This window comes from Centroberyx affinis, unplaced genomic scaffold (assembly GCF_046629955.1).
Source record: "Centroberyx affinis isolate AG114_WGS23_722 - 3 ecotype Tasmania unplaced genomic scaffold, CSIRO-AGI_Caff_v1 ptg004850l_1, whole genome shotgun sequence".
NCBI lineage: Eukaryota > Metazoa > Chordata > Actinopteri > Beryciformes > Berycidae > Centroberyx > Centroberyx affinis.
The window spans coordinates 143,512-158,563 of record NW_027282370.1 but is presented as its reverse complement, the minus strand read 5'-3'; the positions used below and the strand labels follow the sequence as shown (position 1 = coordinate 158,563).

The 15,052-nt window shown below is 42.4% G+C and overlaps 1 protein-coding gene and 2 non-coding genes across 3 annotated transcripts in view; all 3 read left to right on the top strand.

Annotated features, from left to right (window-relative positions):
- Positions 1 to 14,608, top strand: part of ahcy (adenosylhomocysteinase) — a 28,222-nt gene extending 13,614 nt beyond the window's left edge. Inside the window, exons 5-11 of the mRNA XM_071545294.1 lie at positions 4,896 to 5,008; positions 7,006 to 7,213; positions 8,137 to 8,224; positions 9,146 to 9,263; positions 10,353 to 10,475; positions 11,908 to 11,979; positions 12,879 to 14,608. Coding sequence (XP_071401395.1) covers positions 4,896 to 5,008; positions 7,006 to 7,213; positions 8,137 to 8,224; positions 9,146 to 9,263; positions 10,353 to 10,475; positions 11,908 to 11,979; positions 12,879 to 13,010 — 854 coding nt within the window. The 3' untranslated portion in view covers positions 13,011 to 14,608. The remainder of the gene's footprint in view (positions 1 to 4,895; positions 5,009 to 7,005; positions 7,214 to 8,136; positions 8,225 to 9,145; positions 9,264 to 10,352; positions 10,476 to 11,907; positions 11,980 to 12,878) is intronic.
- On the top strand, positions 3,473 to 3,607 carry LOC139666175 (small nucleolar RNA SNORA17). Its single transcript, XR_011696899.1, has one exon. It is a non-coding gene; the product is annotated as a small nucleolar RNA SNORA17 (small nucleolar RNA).
- LOC139666174 (small nucleolar RNA SNORA17) lies at positions 5,794 to 5,928 on the top strand. The gene has a single exon (XR_011696898.1). It is a non-coding gene; the product is annotated as a small nucleolar RNA SNORA17 (small nucleolar RNA).
- Positions 14,609 to 15,052: the final 444 nt, after the last annotated feature.

Here is a 15,052-nt window from a genome sequence, read left to right as displayed (position 1 = left end):
TTTACAGCAGGACTGGGGCTTATTAACTTGGGGAATAATCAGCTAAAGCCGTACATGACGACTGTAAATCTTTCATTAAATCATAAGGCATTCCTGTTTGTAAAATGGAGCCTTTACATTTTGTCATTTTTGATTTGTAGATGTCATGTGTTGCACCTCTACTGTTTTTTTGTTTTTTTTTGAGCACACTCTAAGCTAAATATCAACTTCAACTTTATTATTATCCCAAAGGAAATTTGGTCTGCAGCGGGCATCAAAATGAATCAGGTCACATTTTAAAACATCGACGACAACAAGCATCAGAAATTCCCGGAATAAACCAACAGATCAAGTAAAAAACGAAGACACTTCTACCACACTGAACCAGATACGGAAAAAACAAAATGGGAAACAATACCAGATCCAATATTAATGCATTGCAAGTGAAGTGCAAAATAAAGTACAAAATCAAGTAAAGTGCTGTGCAGTGGCAATAAGTAAAAAATAATAATATAAGGGTGTGCAAGTTAAAAGTTAGGCTAACAGATTAAGCCTGTCAATGACAACAGGAGGTCAAACTCCTTTATAAAGTGGGCGGTCAGGACAGTTAAGGATTAGTTAAGCCTTATTGATAACCCGCTTACTGTAGATGTCCTGAAGCCGGGCTTGCTGAACCCCGATCACCTTACTGGCCACTTTGACAAGCTTTGCCAGCCTATTTTAACTGGACAGAGTGAGGCAGCCTGACCAAGCCACAATGCAGTAGGTAAGAACAGATTGGATAAAACACAGATAAAACAGAGTCATTAAAACATTGCACACCTTAAAAGAATTAATCTTTCTTAAAAAGAACAAGCGCTGCTGGACCCTTTTGCAAACGGCATCAGTGTTGGACTCAAAACTTAGTTTGTTGTCAATAATAATTCCCAAGTATTTATAATCCGGGACAATCTCAACGTCCTTATCCTGGATGGTAGTGTGAATAATACTGGGCTGTGATATTTTGACTGTAATGAAGAGAGAACGCATAGAATGGGCGTTTGTTTTTGTTTTTTGTACTCAAAACACACCAAATTCTCCTCCCTAACGGTTTATAGGTGCAGGAAAATCACCGTACCTCCAGTCTGGCTGCGTTGTTAGTATGAGGTCGGTTAACTTGGAATAAAAGGGAACTGCTCGTATTAACAGATTGTTAAAGCAGCATGTAAATTTAGCCAGTTGTGTAAGTCTGAGGTGTTTATATGAAGTCAGCCCATTTAGAATTAGACCAGTAAATCTCTCCTGTAAACAGGCTTCACGCTCTTAACACCTCACCGACTGTGTTTACATGCAGTCTAGCTGCTGCGGCATTTCCGACCTTAAACTTCGGGATGGGTTCAAATATGAGTCGCAGACCTGTTTCTGGCTTCGTATCCATATGTTTTAATGAGCCTGGCTCCCAGGAACAGACAAAATATTTACCATTAACTCATTTTTAGTTCTGAAGATGAGAACGTTGGAAGGAAAATTCCCCCTCTGATCCTCCTCTGCTGTTAGATCTCATCAGTCTGTGATGTTCAACACATTCCAGGAGTTATTTTGCGATCTAGTGTTGTCATTTAATTTTTTGGTACACCCAGTTTCCCTCAACCTGCCTCGTCTACTTCTGTTGTTTTGTAGCTGCAGCGCATTCTGGCCTCTCTCCTGCTCCTGTGGTGGAGAAATTGGTCTCTCTCCTCTTCTACGATGGATTTCTCCCTGTTGCAGTTTCTTTCTTCCCCCCTAGGGTGTCCTGAAAGACTAATTCATAGGCCTAATTTACAAACCACGTATTAGCCTCACTCGTCCCGAAGGCCCTTGGTTTGGTGTGGGCAGGAGTCCCTTTCCCTTCAGGTCACTAACCCAACCTTAGCTCTCATAGGCCTAGAAGCTGGAAAAGGAATATTCCCTGAGTTCCCCCAAGAGAGAGGGCTAGTAGTTTTACTTTGCTCGATTTATGACCTATCCTTGTATATAGACTTTATTTTTAGCCAACCAAGTTTAAAGTACAGGCCACCCTGGCGAAAGCAAACTATTACCCCAGGAAAAGTGTCAGTAGGCTTACCTCTTTGTGGTCCCAGGCTCAGAGAAAAGGAAAAATAAAAATAAAAGAATGGTGCAGTCTTAGCTTTAATAAAAACTCAGAAAGACAAAGCCAAGTTCACTACACAACAATCCCTTTCAGAGGGTTCAGCTGTGTAACAAAAAAAGTAGTCTCTGTCTATCTGCAAGTGAAGAAGACTAAAAATTCTAGCAACAGGCTGGATATATATAGCATGCGTCTGTGTGGTGTCTCCCCTCTCCTCTAAACACAATTTATTATCATACATCAGCCACATGACCACAGTCATAGGTGGTTCTTCCCTTTCTTTTGTCACTTGTTCTTGAGTTACAGTAAACTTTGTTATTCTCTGCCATATGGTTTTTAATCCCAGGTGGTACATATCTTAATCATTTCTCTATACATTTCAGTTTCTGCAAGCGAAGCAAAAGGCATAATACAAAGTTTAATATTGTTACACATACTGAACAAAAATATAAACGCAACACTTTTGTTTTTGCTCCCATTTTTCATGAGTTGAAATAAAAGATCTAAGACTTTTTCTATGCACACAAAAGGCTTATTTCTCTCAAATTTTGTTTACAAATTTGTTTAAATCTGTGTTAATGAGCACTTCTCCTTTGCCAAGATAATCCATCCACCTGACAGGTGTGGCATATCAAGATGCTGATTAAACAGCATGATTATTGCACAGGTGTGCCTTGGGCTGGTCACAATAAATCACAATAATAAACAAACAAATTTGTGAACAAAATTTGAGAGAAATAAGCCTTTTGTGTGCATAGAAAAAGTCTTAGATCTTTTATTTCAACTCATGAAAAATGGGAGCAAAAACAAAAGTGTTGCGTTTATATTTTTGTTCAGTGTATATCACTTGCATACAAAGCACAGTAGCATACAACTCACAGACACTTTAAGTTGTATATAATTCACAGGCCCTTCAGTTCACAAAAACCTCTATGTTGGCTTATATTATGAGTTTCCTAGGTTACATACAGTTCATGAACTATTTTTGACACTTCTTCTCACATGTGACTTCCTGAACTCGCCTAGCTGCCTCTGTCTGTCTCCTTTCCCTTCTCTTTTCTTTCCACACATATTTTTTTCATCTGTGTCTTGCTGACCCCCTGGTCCTGCCCTTTCCAAGGCCCGTTGCATCCTAGTGGATGGGCCTACAACCCCCTCGCGCCATTCCAGCAGCGGGCTTAACCCTGTATGATTGTAGAATTGGTGCAAAATGGCGGCTCTAGAAAGAAGCCCTCGCTCTTTGATTCTGAGGGACTGACACCAAAACCTGACGTTTACAGTTGGATCTTTTGATATCAAACTCCATTGTAGCTGCTACAAATATCTGGAGGTGACGTTGTTTTGTTTGATTTTAACTTGAAAATATTACTGCATATGAACAGATTTCATGCCCCTTGAGGCGTTGCAGCCCAACTGCCAGTGTTGCGGCTGTGTCACAAGGTGGCAGAGAGAGAACGGTGTCCGTCTACACCGGGACCTGCAGCACACTGCGGCCTCGGAGTGAAGCTGACCACCCACAGTTCTCACATTTACACTCTTATCCACCCACAGTTCACACATTTACACTCTCATCCACCCACAGTTCACACATTTACACTCTCATCCACCCACAGTTCACACATTTACACTCTTATCCAGTCAGTGGCTGTTTACATCCACAAACATGCTTCTTAACCCGGTTTCTCAACTAAATAAATGTCTCACTCACTCACTCACTCACTCACTCACTCACTCACTCACTCACTCACTCACTCACTCACTCACTCACTCACTCAGAGTAGAGAGTGTGACGTCACCCTTTGTCTTCCGAAGCATGGAGATTGTGTTCATGATCTCCGCCACGGTGACATTTTTTGGAGCTGGAGCAGCCAATGAGAGACAGAGAGTCGTCTGCAGTAGAGCTGCAACGATTAATCGATTTAACCGATTAGTTGTCAACTATTAAATTAATCGCCAACTATTTCGATAATCGATTAATCGGTTTGAGTAAATTTTTTAAGAAAAATAAGTCAACATTCTCTGATTCCAGCTTCTTAAATGTGAATATTTTCTGGTTTCTTTCCTCCTCTATGACAGTAAACTGAATATCTTTGGGTTGTGGACAAAACAAGACATTTGAGGACGTCATCTTGGGCTTTGGGAAACACTGATCCACATTTTTCACCATTTTCTGACATTTTATAGACCAAACAACTAATCGATTAATCGAGAAAATAATCGACTATGAAAATAATCCTTAGTTGCTGCCCTAGTCTGCAGAGCCGCAGCTCCGCCTGCTCCAGAATCGACGACCTCTCAGTCACTAGGAAAACAACCCCAATTTTATATCCTGTTAATGACACAATTATTTTGAAAATCTCCATATGCACACACATTAGAAGAAGTGAAATTAGCTGAGACGAAAACCTCTTGTGTAAAAAATGTATTTACTTTATATTTATAGCAGAAGTTGGCTTGTGGTCCATTGACCTCATGGATTTGGGCGGTTTGGAGTCTTTTTGGATCCGGACTCTAGCGGACGTTAGAGGAACTGCTGCTGCTGCACTTCAAAGACTTGCTTCAAAATTGACCCGTGGTTTTGGCTTCTTGGTTTTAACCACATTATGATAAAATTATGATTAAATTAACATAAATTATGAGCACAGTTTGCTGTCGCCAAAAAAATATGTCAGGGTGCAGTGCTTATTATTGAGACAATTTCTTTCCCCTGTACTAGAAGTAATATTTCAATCAAAGAGGGATGGGGAATGTCCTGTTAACTGCTTTATATTTTAAATTATTCACATTTTAAACTGCATTTTATTTGCAGGTATCCGCGGCGTGTCGGAGGAGACGACCACAGGCGTTCACAACCTGTACAAGATGCTGAAGAAGGGAGAGCTGAAGATCCCCGCCATCAACGTCAACGACTCCGTCACAAAGGTAACCGGCGGAAACCCTTTTATCCTCTGAAGCCGGGTCGCCTTTCAAGTGTTTCTACGAGAGTTATGATGCATTGAATTAGGAAAGGTGAATGGAAATGCCAAATTTGAATGATATCTCCTCAGGGTGGAGTGGAGAATCAATTCAGTTTTACTACAACAGATCTGTCAGATTGGATGAGATGCGACCAAAGTAAAAAAATGCCTTCCTCCTCCACCGACACAGCTCCAAAACCCCAAAATTCAAATATCATTTAATAATCCAAACCCATTAGTGATGGGAAAATCTGCTTATCTCTCGATACGACTCAATACCTGACATGGGGTTCACGATTCAATACAACGATACGATGTGATAAATAAAAGTTCAGTGACAACAAAGTCTGACGGTGCAGAATTCTGTTTATTTCTGAACCGCAAATCTTTCTAGCGATGCCATTGGCTGCTAGAATGTAAACAACAATTTAAAAAATGTCATTACAAAGTGACAATAATATAATTTGGATGGAGAGCTTGTGAAACTGTGATGGTCAAGCGTCTTATTTGTGATTACTACAGCAGAATAACATGGAGCTGATATCACCATTCACTTTTTTTTTTTATTGCAATATATGAATTTCAATACATCGTCCCATCCCTGAAACCATACTAATCCAACCTTTACTGTAACACATTTGCAGAATGCTTGCAGTTGGAATTTTTTCATACTTTGTCCAGCGAGGGGGGAAAATCCTGTATTTTTTTAACTTTTTTAACTTGAAAATATTACTGCATATGAACAGATTTCATGCCCCTTGAGGCGTTGCAGCCCAACTGCCAGTGTTGCGGCTGTGTCACAAGGTGGCAGAGAGAGAACGGTGTCCGTCTACACCGGGACCTGCAGCACACTGCGGCCTCGGAGTGAAGCTGACCACCCACAGTTCACACATTTACACTCTCATCCACCCACAGTTCACACATTTACACTCTCATCCACCCACAGTTCACACATTTACACTCTCATCCACCCACAGTTCACACGTTTACACTCTCATCCACCCACAGTTCACACATTTACACTCTCATCCACCCACAGTTCACACGTTTACACTCTCATCCACCCACAGTTCACACATTTACACTCTCATCCACCCACAGTTCACACGTTTACACTCTCATCCACCCACAGTTCACACGTTTACACTCTCATCCACCCACAGTTCACACATTTACACTCTCATCCAGTCAGTGGCTGTGTTTACATCCACAAACCATACGCTTCTTAACCCGGTTTCTCAACTAAACAAATGTCTCTCTCTCACTCACACCCTCTCTCTCTCTCTCTCACACACACACACTCACTTACTCACACTCTCTCTCACTCACACTCTCTCTCACTTTCTCTCACTCTCTCACTTGCTCTCTCACTCTCTCTCACTCTCTCCCTCTCCCACTCTGTCACTCCCTCTCTCATTTTCTCTCACTCATACTCTCACTCCCACTCTCTCGCTCCCACTCTCTCTCACTCTCCCTCTTTCTCCCACTCTCTCCCTCTCCCACTCTCTCACTCCCTCTCTCATTTTCTCTCTCTCACTCATACTCTCACTCCCACTCTCTCACTCCCACTCTCTCTCACTCTCCCTCTTTCTCTCACTCTCACTCTCACTCTCTCTCTCTCACTCACACACTCAACCACCAGATCAGTCAGAGTTAGTTTGACAGTGTGGAACTCCTTTTATCTCTCTCTCTTCAGGTTTCCCATATAGGGAATTTTACAAATGGAAATCCAGGAATATAGCAGAGTGTATTTTCCAACGTGTTTCACACATTCAACTGAGTGGAAATCGGATTAACAAACCAGGAAGGAGTGACGTTTTAAGTCATGGAAGCCTGTTTGACTTGGTTATGGAAAGTCATGGAAAAATAATGAATTTTAACCCTGGATCTCTCTCTCTCTCTCTCTCTCTCTGTCTGTCCCTCTCTCTCTCTCTCTCCCTCCCTCCCTCCTCCCCTCTTCAGAGCAAGTTTGACAACCTGTACGGCTGCAGGGAGAGTCTGATCGACGGCATCAAGCGCGCCACAGACGTGATGATCGCCGGGAAGGTCGCGGTGGTGGCGGGCTACGGCGATGTGGGCAAGGGCTGCGTCCAGGCCCTCCGAGGGTTCGGAGCCCGCGTCATCGTCACCGAGGTCGACCCCATCAACGCCCTGCAGGCCGCCATGGAGGGTAGGTGCCCGCCGCCCGGCAGACGCACGCAAAGCTCGGCATTTATCAGTTTGGACGTGAGCGGAGCTACGATCAAATCTCACGTCAAGTCTCAACTCGTGTAGCAAGTTTTCCAGTCATTGTGGACTTGCTAAATCTGGCCGAGTTGGAGAATTGTTATTAGACCATATATTCTGACTGGCATCTAAGCATATGCAGCTTAAAAATATGTAGCCTATGGCAAAATATTATATTTTGTAAAGGCCTACATCGACTATGTGTCATATAGCCTATCCCTAACATAAATAGGTATTTTCAAATTGTTTGCAATTAACGGGGTTAACAGTTTTCTGGTGTAAGATTAATTTCTCTTTCATTTTGAGATAGCCTACTTGTTTGAGGTCTGACCATTTTTTCTTCACCTAAATGTAAAGAATTACGATATAAGCTTTTTTATTACTATATAGGCTATACATATCACGCTATATAGGCTATACATATCACAGATGTATAAATTAAATATTCAAACCTCAGCTGGAGTTCGGTTGTCGACGGCAACGCTGTTGACCGCCACAGTGATTTCTTTCCATGCTGCATTTTTCTGACTTCCTTTGATGCCACTTTTCAAGCTGCCAAATAGAACTAATTTGTTCAATTGGACTTTAGACGTTAGAGTTTCTATTTCGAGGTCGGAGAAGTTTCTCTTCTTGGACGTATTACGCCTCCATGTCGTAAACTCTGGGGGCGAGGCCTCTGAACCGAGAATATCTAGGGGTGTGATACGCTGTGATTGGCGAGATACGAACGTTTCATGAATCACACGTGAACCCTGTCGTAAGATGATTTCTGCGCTGGTTTCTACGTTAGATTGATAAACGAGGGCCTTTGTGACCAACCTGCTTCATAAAAACATGTGTGACTAACTGCATCTTGCCTCCCTCCAGGTTATGAGGTGACCACTATGGATGAGGCCTCTAAGGAGGGAAACATCTTTGTCACCACCACTGGCTGTGAAGACATCATAATGGGACAGTAAGTCTCTCACACACACACACACACTATCCTTAGAGAATGCATTTGAAAGTCTCAAATATCCAGATCAGTAAATAAATAAACTTGTGGACGGGACTTGTTGGAACGCAATCTCATGTTTTCTGTAGATTTAAAATGCAGGTTTCTATGGTTTAAATACATTTTACAACACAGGCATGTTCCCTTACTGCTGGCCCTGTTAACACTGTATGTCCACTTTGGAAAAATTTATAATTGGCTGAAGTTCATCATTCAATATCTCTAAAATATACAGTAAAGTAAATGATTTAGTCTGTCAACCCGCGGACTTGAGTTAATTCTACTGTCCTTTTTTCAAACGGTGGATATCAAAAGTCTACATGCCTTTTTTTACTGCCTTGAGGCCTGCCTTGAGGCCTGAGATGAAGACCCACTAAACCACCTTTCTTTTTATTTTTTTCAAAAATCAAGGTAAAAACAAAAGGCCATTCAGTATAGAGTATGTAAAAAATGGAAACCTACGATACCAAAAACTAGAAGATCCACTGTAGGAAAGTTTTTTTTCTTCAAACATCTCTTATCATCATAATTAATTATTATGGGACTTATTTATAACACTTTATTTTGTTGTTTAGTATTGCCTAATGCTTCTCTTTTTTTTTTTTTTCTTAATATCTGCATTCTTTCAGGAATGTTTTTAGTATTTTATTTTTGTGAAGCACTTTGTAACCATGTTTAAATAAGTGCTATATAAATAAATTAAAAGAAAATCTCACATCTCAAAACAACTGAAACTTATTAAACTGTGTTAAATTCAGCATCTAATTAAATTCATTATAATGAAATTAAATCTGCTTAAATTCATTACATTTATTTAGCGTAAAAGTCTACTTGTGCAGAATGAGGAGCTAAAGGTCATTCTGTGTGTCGCTCCCCCTCCAGTCACTTTGAGAACATGAAGGACGACGCCATCGTCTGCAACATCGGGCACTTCGACTGCGAGATCGACATGAACTGGCTCAACACCAACGCTGCCGAGAAGATCAACATCAAGGCTCAGGTAGGGAACACACACACACACACACACACACACACACACACACACACACACACACACACACACACACACACACACACACACTAATAGTTGACAACTAATTGATTAATCGATTAATCGTTGCAGCTCTAAAGTAATCGCCAACTATTTTGATAATCGATTATTCGGTTTGAGTAATTTTTTAAGAAAAATACGTCAAAATTCTCTGATTCCAGCTTCTTAAATGTGAATATTTTCTGGTTTCTTTACTCCTCTATGACAGTAAACTGAATATCTTTGGGTTGTGGACAAAACAAGACATTTGAGGACGTCATCTTGGGCTTTGGGAAACACTGATCGGCATTTTTCACCATTTTCTGACATTTTTTTCTGACAAACAACTAATCGATTAATCGAGAAAATAATTGACAGAATAATCAGCAATGAAAATAATCGTTAGTTGCAGCCCTATATCTCACACACAAACACACTCTGTTGCTCTTATAGTCTTATACTCTCTTATATACTTCATTATTCCCTCACTTCCCTCCCAAAACTTGACAAGCAGCCAAAGTGTGTAGTGGTAGTAGTAGTAGGAGTGATAGTATTAACAGTAGTAGCAGTATATTTACATTACCTTCTATATTGTTTAATTGATCTTCTCTCGTCTCCTTGTCCCTTCCTCTTCTCCCTTCTTTCCCCTCTCTCTCTCTTCCCGTTTCTCTTCTAATTTTCTCCTTTATCCTCTGCCTTTCTCCCCTCCGCTCTCCTTTCTCCCGTCTCTCCTCTCTTCTTCCCTTTCCCTTTCTCTCCTCTCCCTCTTGCAATTCTTCTTCCCCCCTCTTTCCTACCTCATCTTCCCCTCACCTCTCCACTCTTCTCCACTTCTAACCTCCACCTTTCCTCTCCTCTATTTTCTCTCCTCTCGATGTCTTCCCGTTCTCCCCCTTTCTCTCCTCTTCTCCCCCTTTTTTTTTTGCTATTCTCTCCATGTCCTCTCCTCCTTTTCCCCTCTCCACTTTCCCCCTCATTTGTCTTTCTCCCATTCTCCTCTTGTCTCTCCTCTCCTTTTCCTCTTTCCTTTCTTCCATCTCTCCTCCTCCTCCTCCTCAGGTTGACCGGTATCGTATGAAGAGCGGTCGTCACATCATCGTCCTGGCGGAGGGCAGGCTGGTCAACTTGGGCTGTGCCATGGGACACCCGTCCTTCGTCATGAGCAACTCCTTCACCAACCAGGTACAGTGTGTGTGTGTGTGTGTGTGAAAACCTGGGCTCCACCATATCCATCCTCTGTCCAACTAAAAGTAGATCCAGTCTCCCAAACAGGAACTATCTCTCCTAAATGGTATCCCTCCGCTGTGTTCTCTTCTATCAGTAAAAATGCTATTTGGTGAAATTCTGTTCTGAAGCGTCGGACCAACAGTCAGCTGAGAATCACAGCAGCAGGATCTGATGTTGAACCTGTTCACCAACGTGTTCAATGTCAGTTTCCATTCAAATGAATGGGAAGTAAAAATCTGAAAGCTGCAAACTCGTAACCTGATGGTTTGTTACACAGAACCATCTGGGAAGTCGTCCTTGGAAACTGTTTGGAAAAGGGCAGGCACTTTCAAAAAATACTTGGCAGGTGATTGGATGAACCATCTGTCTATCACAGGCTAACTTCAACCGATCAGCTCAACGAACCATATAAACAAACTCTTGCCGAAGCCGGTCAGGAGAAGAGCGAAAACATCTTTTCCATCCAGAAAAGCCTTCAGTGCCGTTCTTTGCTCTTCTTTCAGTGAAGAAATCCTCTCCAGTTCAGAGATAACTGATGTTACAGCAGCATCTAGGCTAGCCTCTTTAGGAGCCGCCATTGTTGTGAACGAACAGTCGCTTCTCGCTGTCGTCACACCTAAGCCCCGCCCCCCAGCTGCCCTCACAGGACGCTGATTGGTCCGCACCGCTGTGGTTCAGCCACAAACGCAGAACCTGAAGCCTGGCAAGATGGATTCTCGCGTGATCGTGATCTCGCGAATCCAGCTGCCTCGCAAGGTAAACAAACTGGTCCGGCTGCATCTGATCTTGATGAGTAGATTATGTTCTGGTTTTCATGGCAGTCAAGAGCTGAATAACCCCCATGTTAAAACTAAGTGGAATATTGCTTTAAGGCATTAAGAAGTATTAGATCCAGGGTATTAGTGGTCTTTATTTTTTCAGGTTTCTTTTTCCATTCCCAGATGAGTCCAGAACAGGACTATCGGTACAATCTGCATCCTGTTTGCTTTACTAAACACAGTTGGAGCGTTAATTTCCTGTTGTCCTGTTTCTTATTCTGCCCAGTTAGTTTCAGATCTTACCTTAACTTCCCTCCATCAGGAACAGGCTGCTTTTGCCAGCTCAAAGTGAGTGAGAAACTCCCACCTACTTGGACCGAAAAATTGTTTTTCCCTGTCCTGCCAACTGTTCCATCATATTGCCATAGCATGCCTCATGGATAAACTAGAATTTTATTTATTATATTGTTTTCATTCAAGCATAATATTCAGAACAGGTTGGCAGCTCCAGTCTGAGTTTGAAACATCTGCATCAGATTTTTCTGTTGTGTTCCCTTCTCTCTTTCCTTCCATTTTTCTCCTTTCTCTCGTTAATGGCATCATTTATCATACTTGTCTTTTTCTTGTAGGTGCTGGCTCAGATCGAGTTGTGGACGAACACCGCCAAATACCCCCTGGGAGTCTACTTCTTGCCCAAGAAGGTTAGAAGTCACACACAAAAATGATGATAATAAACTTGATTTATAAAGTGCTATCTACAGTAGGAGCAGAGTTCACGCAGTGTTTTGCAATAAGGCATAAAAACAGGAATAAAATATAAAAACAAAGATGGGGAAACACATTGGGGGGGTGTAAAGGCAGGAAAACATGGAGATCGAGAAGTTTGTCGCACAAAACGTCATTTGTGGTGTTTCAGGAGACGTTGCAATCAAAACGCGCATTTTCGATTTGAAAAATTAATAATACAAATAAAGGGGCGGCTGTGGCTCAGGAGGGAGAGCGGGTCGTCCACTAATCAGAAGGTCGGTGGTTCGATCCCCGGCTCCTCCAGTCCGCATGGCGAAGTGTCCTTGGGCAAGATACTGAACCCCACATTGCTCCCGATGGTTATGCCAGCACCCTGCGTGGTAGCTTGCCGCCATCGGTGTATGAATGTGTGTGTGTGAATGGGTGAATGTAGGCTTTGGATAGAAAGTGCTATATAAATGCAGTCCATTTACCATTTTCCCCTATTATGTAATACACCATTTTAAAGCTGTGAATGCAAAGAAGCAGTGATCTTATGAAAAGAAGTTGTTGGATTACAGAGGGAATCTCAGGATTTACTTGGATGAAAAGAAAATCTAATGGGAACTTTGCTCCCCCCCCCCCCCCCCCCCCCCCCGACTCTGTCGACCTTTTTCCATCCCCTCTCTTCTCCTCCTTTCCCACTGTCACACTCTGATCCCCTTTCTTTTCTCTCTCTCCACTCATCTGCCTCCACCTCTCCTCTCCTCCCTCTTAATTGTCTCCTCCTGCCTCCCTCTCTCTCTCTCTCTCTCTCACTCTCACTCTCACTCTCACTCTCACTCTCACTCTCTCTCACTCTCTGTCTCTCCAGTTGGATGAGGAGGTGGCAGCAGCCCACCTGGACAAGCTGGGGGTGAAGCTGACCAAGCTGACGGAGAAGCAGGCCAAGTACCTGGGTTTGCCCCGCGAAGGGCCTTTCAAACCAGACCACTACCGCTACTGAGCCCCTGGTCCGGCTGGAGGAGGAGTAGGAGGAAGAGGCTGGAGGGGCTTTGGCGTTGGTGTTTGGCTTAGTGTTGGTGGTGATGGGTGAGAGCAGTTAAGAGTTTGGCCAGGTTTCAGTACGGCCGCCATGTTGGTCACCACAACTTTTCAGGGACTCAGAAAAACAGCCTTTCTTTTAGTTTTTTTTTTTTTTTTTTTTAGCTTATCCACTTTGTTTTGAAAGGGTTTCATACGCCAAAGGGTCTGTAGAATTTCCCCAGTCCATAGAGGAACCGTGTCATCAAACATGAAAATCTCCGTGACAACAGCCAGCGTTGTTTTGTTTTTTTGCCAAGCCGCATGCTGTAACCAAGTGCTGAGTAGCTTCTCTAGAGCTAGAGGAGCGGTGGCTGCGGTCGGAAGGAACACCTCGTTCTGTATAACTGTGGTGAGACGATAAATATTCTACACATCCGCTGGCTTCCCATCACCGGTTACTACCAAAGCCCAGGAAGCAGGACATGGCTGCCGCTGGGAACGACAACAACCAAACGCTTGCAGTCAGTGGCTTTGGGTGGTTTTTTTTTTGTTTGTTTTTTTCAGACGCACACCACCATGTGCTTCCATACAATCCCAGTTTTACTGCTTTTTTTTTTTTTTTTTTTTTTTTTTTATGGTTTGTTTTTTAAACCCTGATAATCTCCTTTTGGCGTCATCCTGATCTCACCCCACAGTGTTTTTATTTCTACTGCCAACTGACCTGGTTTGCCCCATCACCATCTTATTTTTTCCCCCTGTGCCCCCTCCACACACACACACACACACACAGAGCCAAACACACACCCGTACCTTCTAGTCCTCAGCCCTCCTCTCTCCTCACCAGTATCATACTGCAACACCACAAAGTGCTACTGTGGCTTTTTAAAGAGACTCTTCTTGTTGTTAATGTCATTCCCTCTGTAATTACTGACTCTTTAAAAAAAAAAAAGAAGCCTGTTGCTTTCATTGTCAAACCCCCGTCCGGTAGCAGCTGGAGACGCAACGCGCTGCAGGTTCTCTCTCTCATCGTCTTAAAGAAGCAAAGCCGTTTCCTTATTCCAGTGCATTGACAGGCTGTGTTGGCACTTAATGAAAAACTGTACTTGAATTGTGTTGTAAGCATGATATGTTTAGGGGCATTGAGTACTTAATGTTGTGTGCTTACAGTACTTTTTCCATAGGTTAATACACAGGTTGATATATTGGAATAGGATGAATGGAAAGAGAAGCGCTGCTGCCGAAGGAATCGCCAAAGCACATCATTCTTTTTGCCTGGCTTAAAAAAAAAAAAAAAAGACTTTGCTTTCTCTCTGTTGGCTCATCCTTTTTATATGTCTTTTTTTTTCCTTTTTGTAATTCTTTAATTTGACTGGAAGGGGCAGAACGTGTAATGTTATTTCTCACTCTGGCCAATCAGGTTCTTCCAAAGCTGGGTGTGGATGGATTGGGGCGTGGTTAAAGTGGTTGTCAACGGTTACAGCATGTTGTATAGAGTTCAACTCTGTTGTCTTCATACACGATGGACGGATGTCAAAACTGTCAAATGTGATGATGCAAATAAAACAATATTGCTACCGGGTTGTAGTTCTTGCGTGGTTGTGTTGTAATAAGTATTGTTTACCACACCAACAACTGAAATCCTCAGGTAGTGCAATGATCTGAAAATTAGGACACACACACACACACACACACACACACACACACACACACACACACACACACAGACACAAGTAGTTCATGTGAATTCTCCAAATCACTTTATGCATGTTATCAAACCTTTCAGTTTGAACAAGTGTAACACCGAACTCTGGTTGGAGGAAACTTATGCCGATGGAACATAATGAAGAAAATAAGTTTATCAATAATTGTAAATGTGTGAAAAAAGTGGGAGACTTTTTTTTTTAATATATTGTCAGAATTTCCTTTGTCTTTATGTGCTAGAAGTGGGATTTTCAGACTGTTCCTCCATACAACGGCAGCGAATGGAGAGAGAAAAATTCTCACAATTCCAGTCCAGTCTCT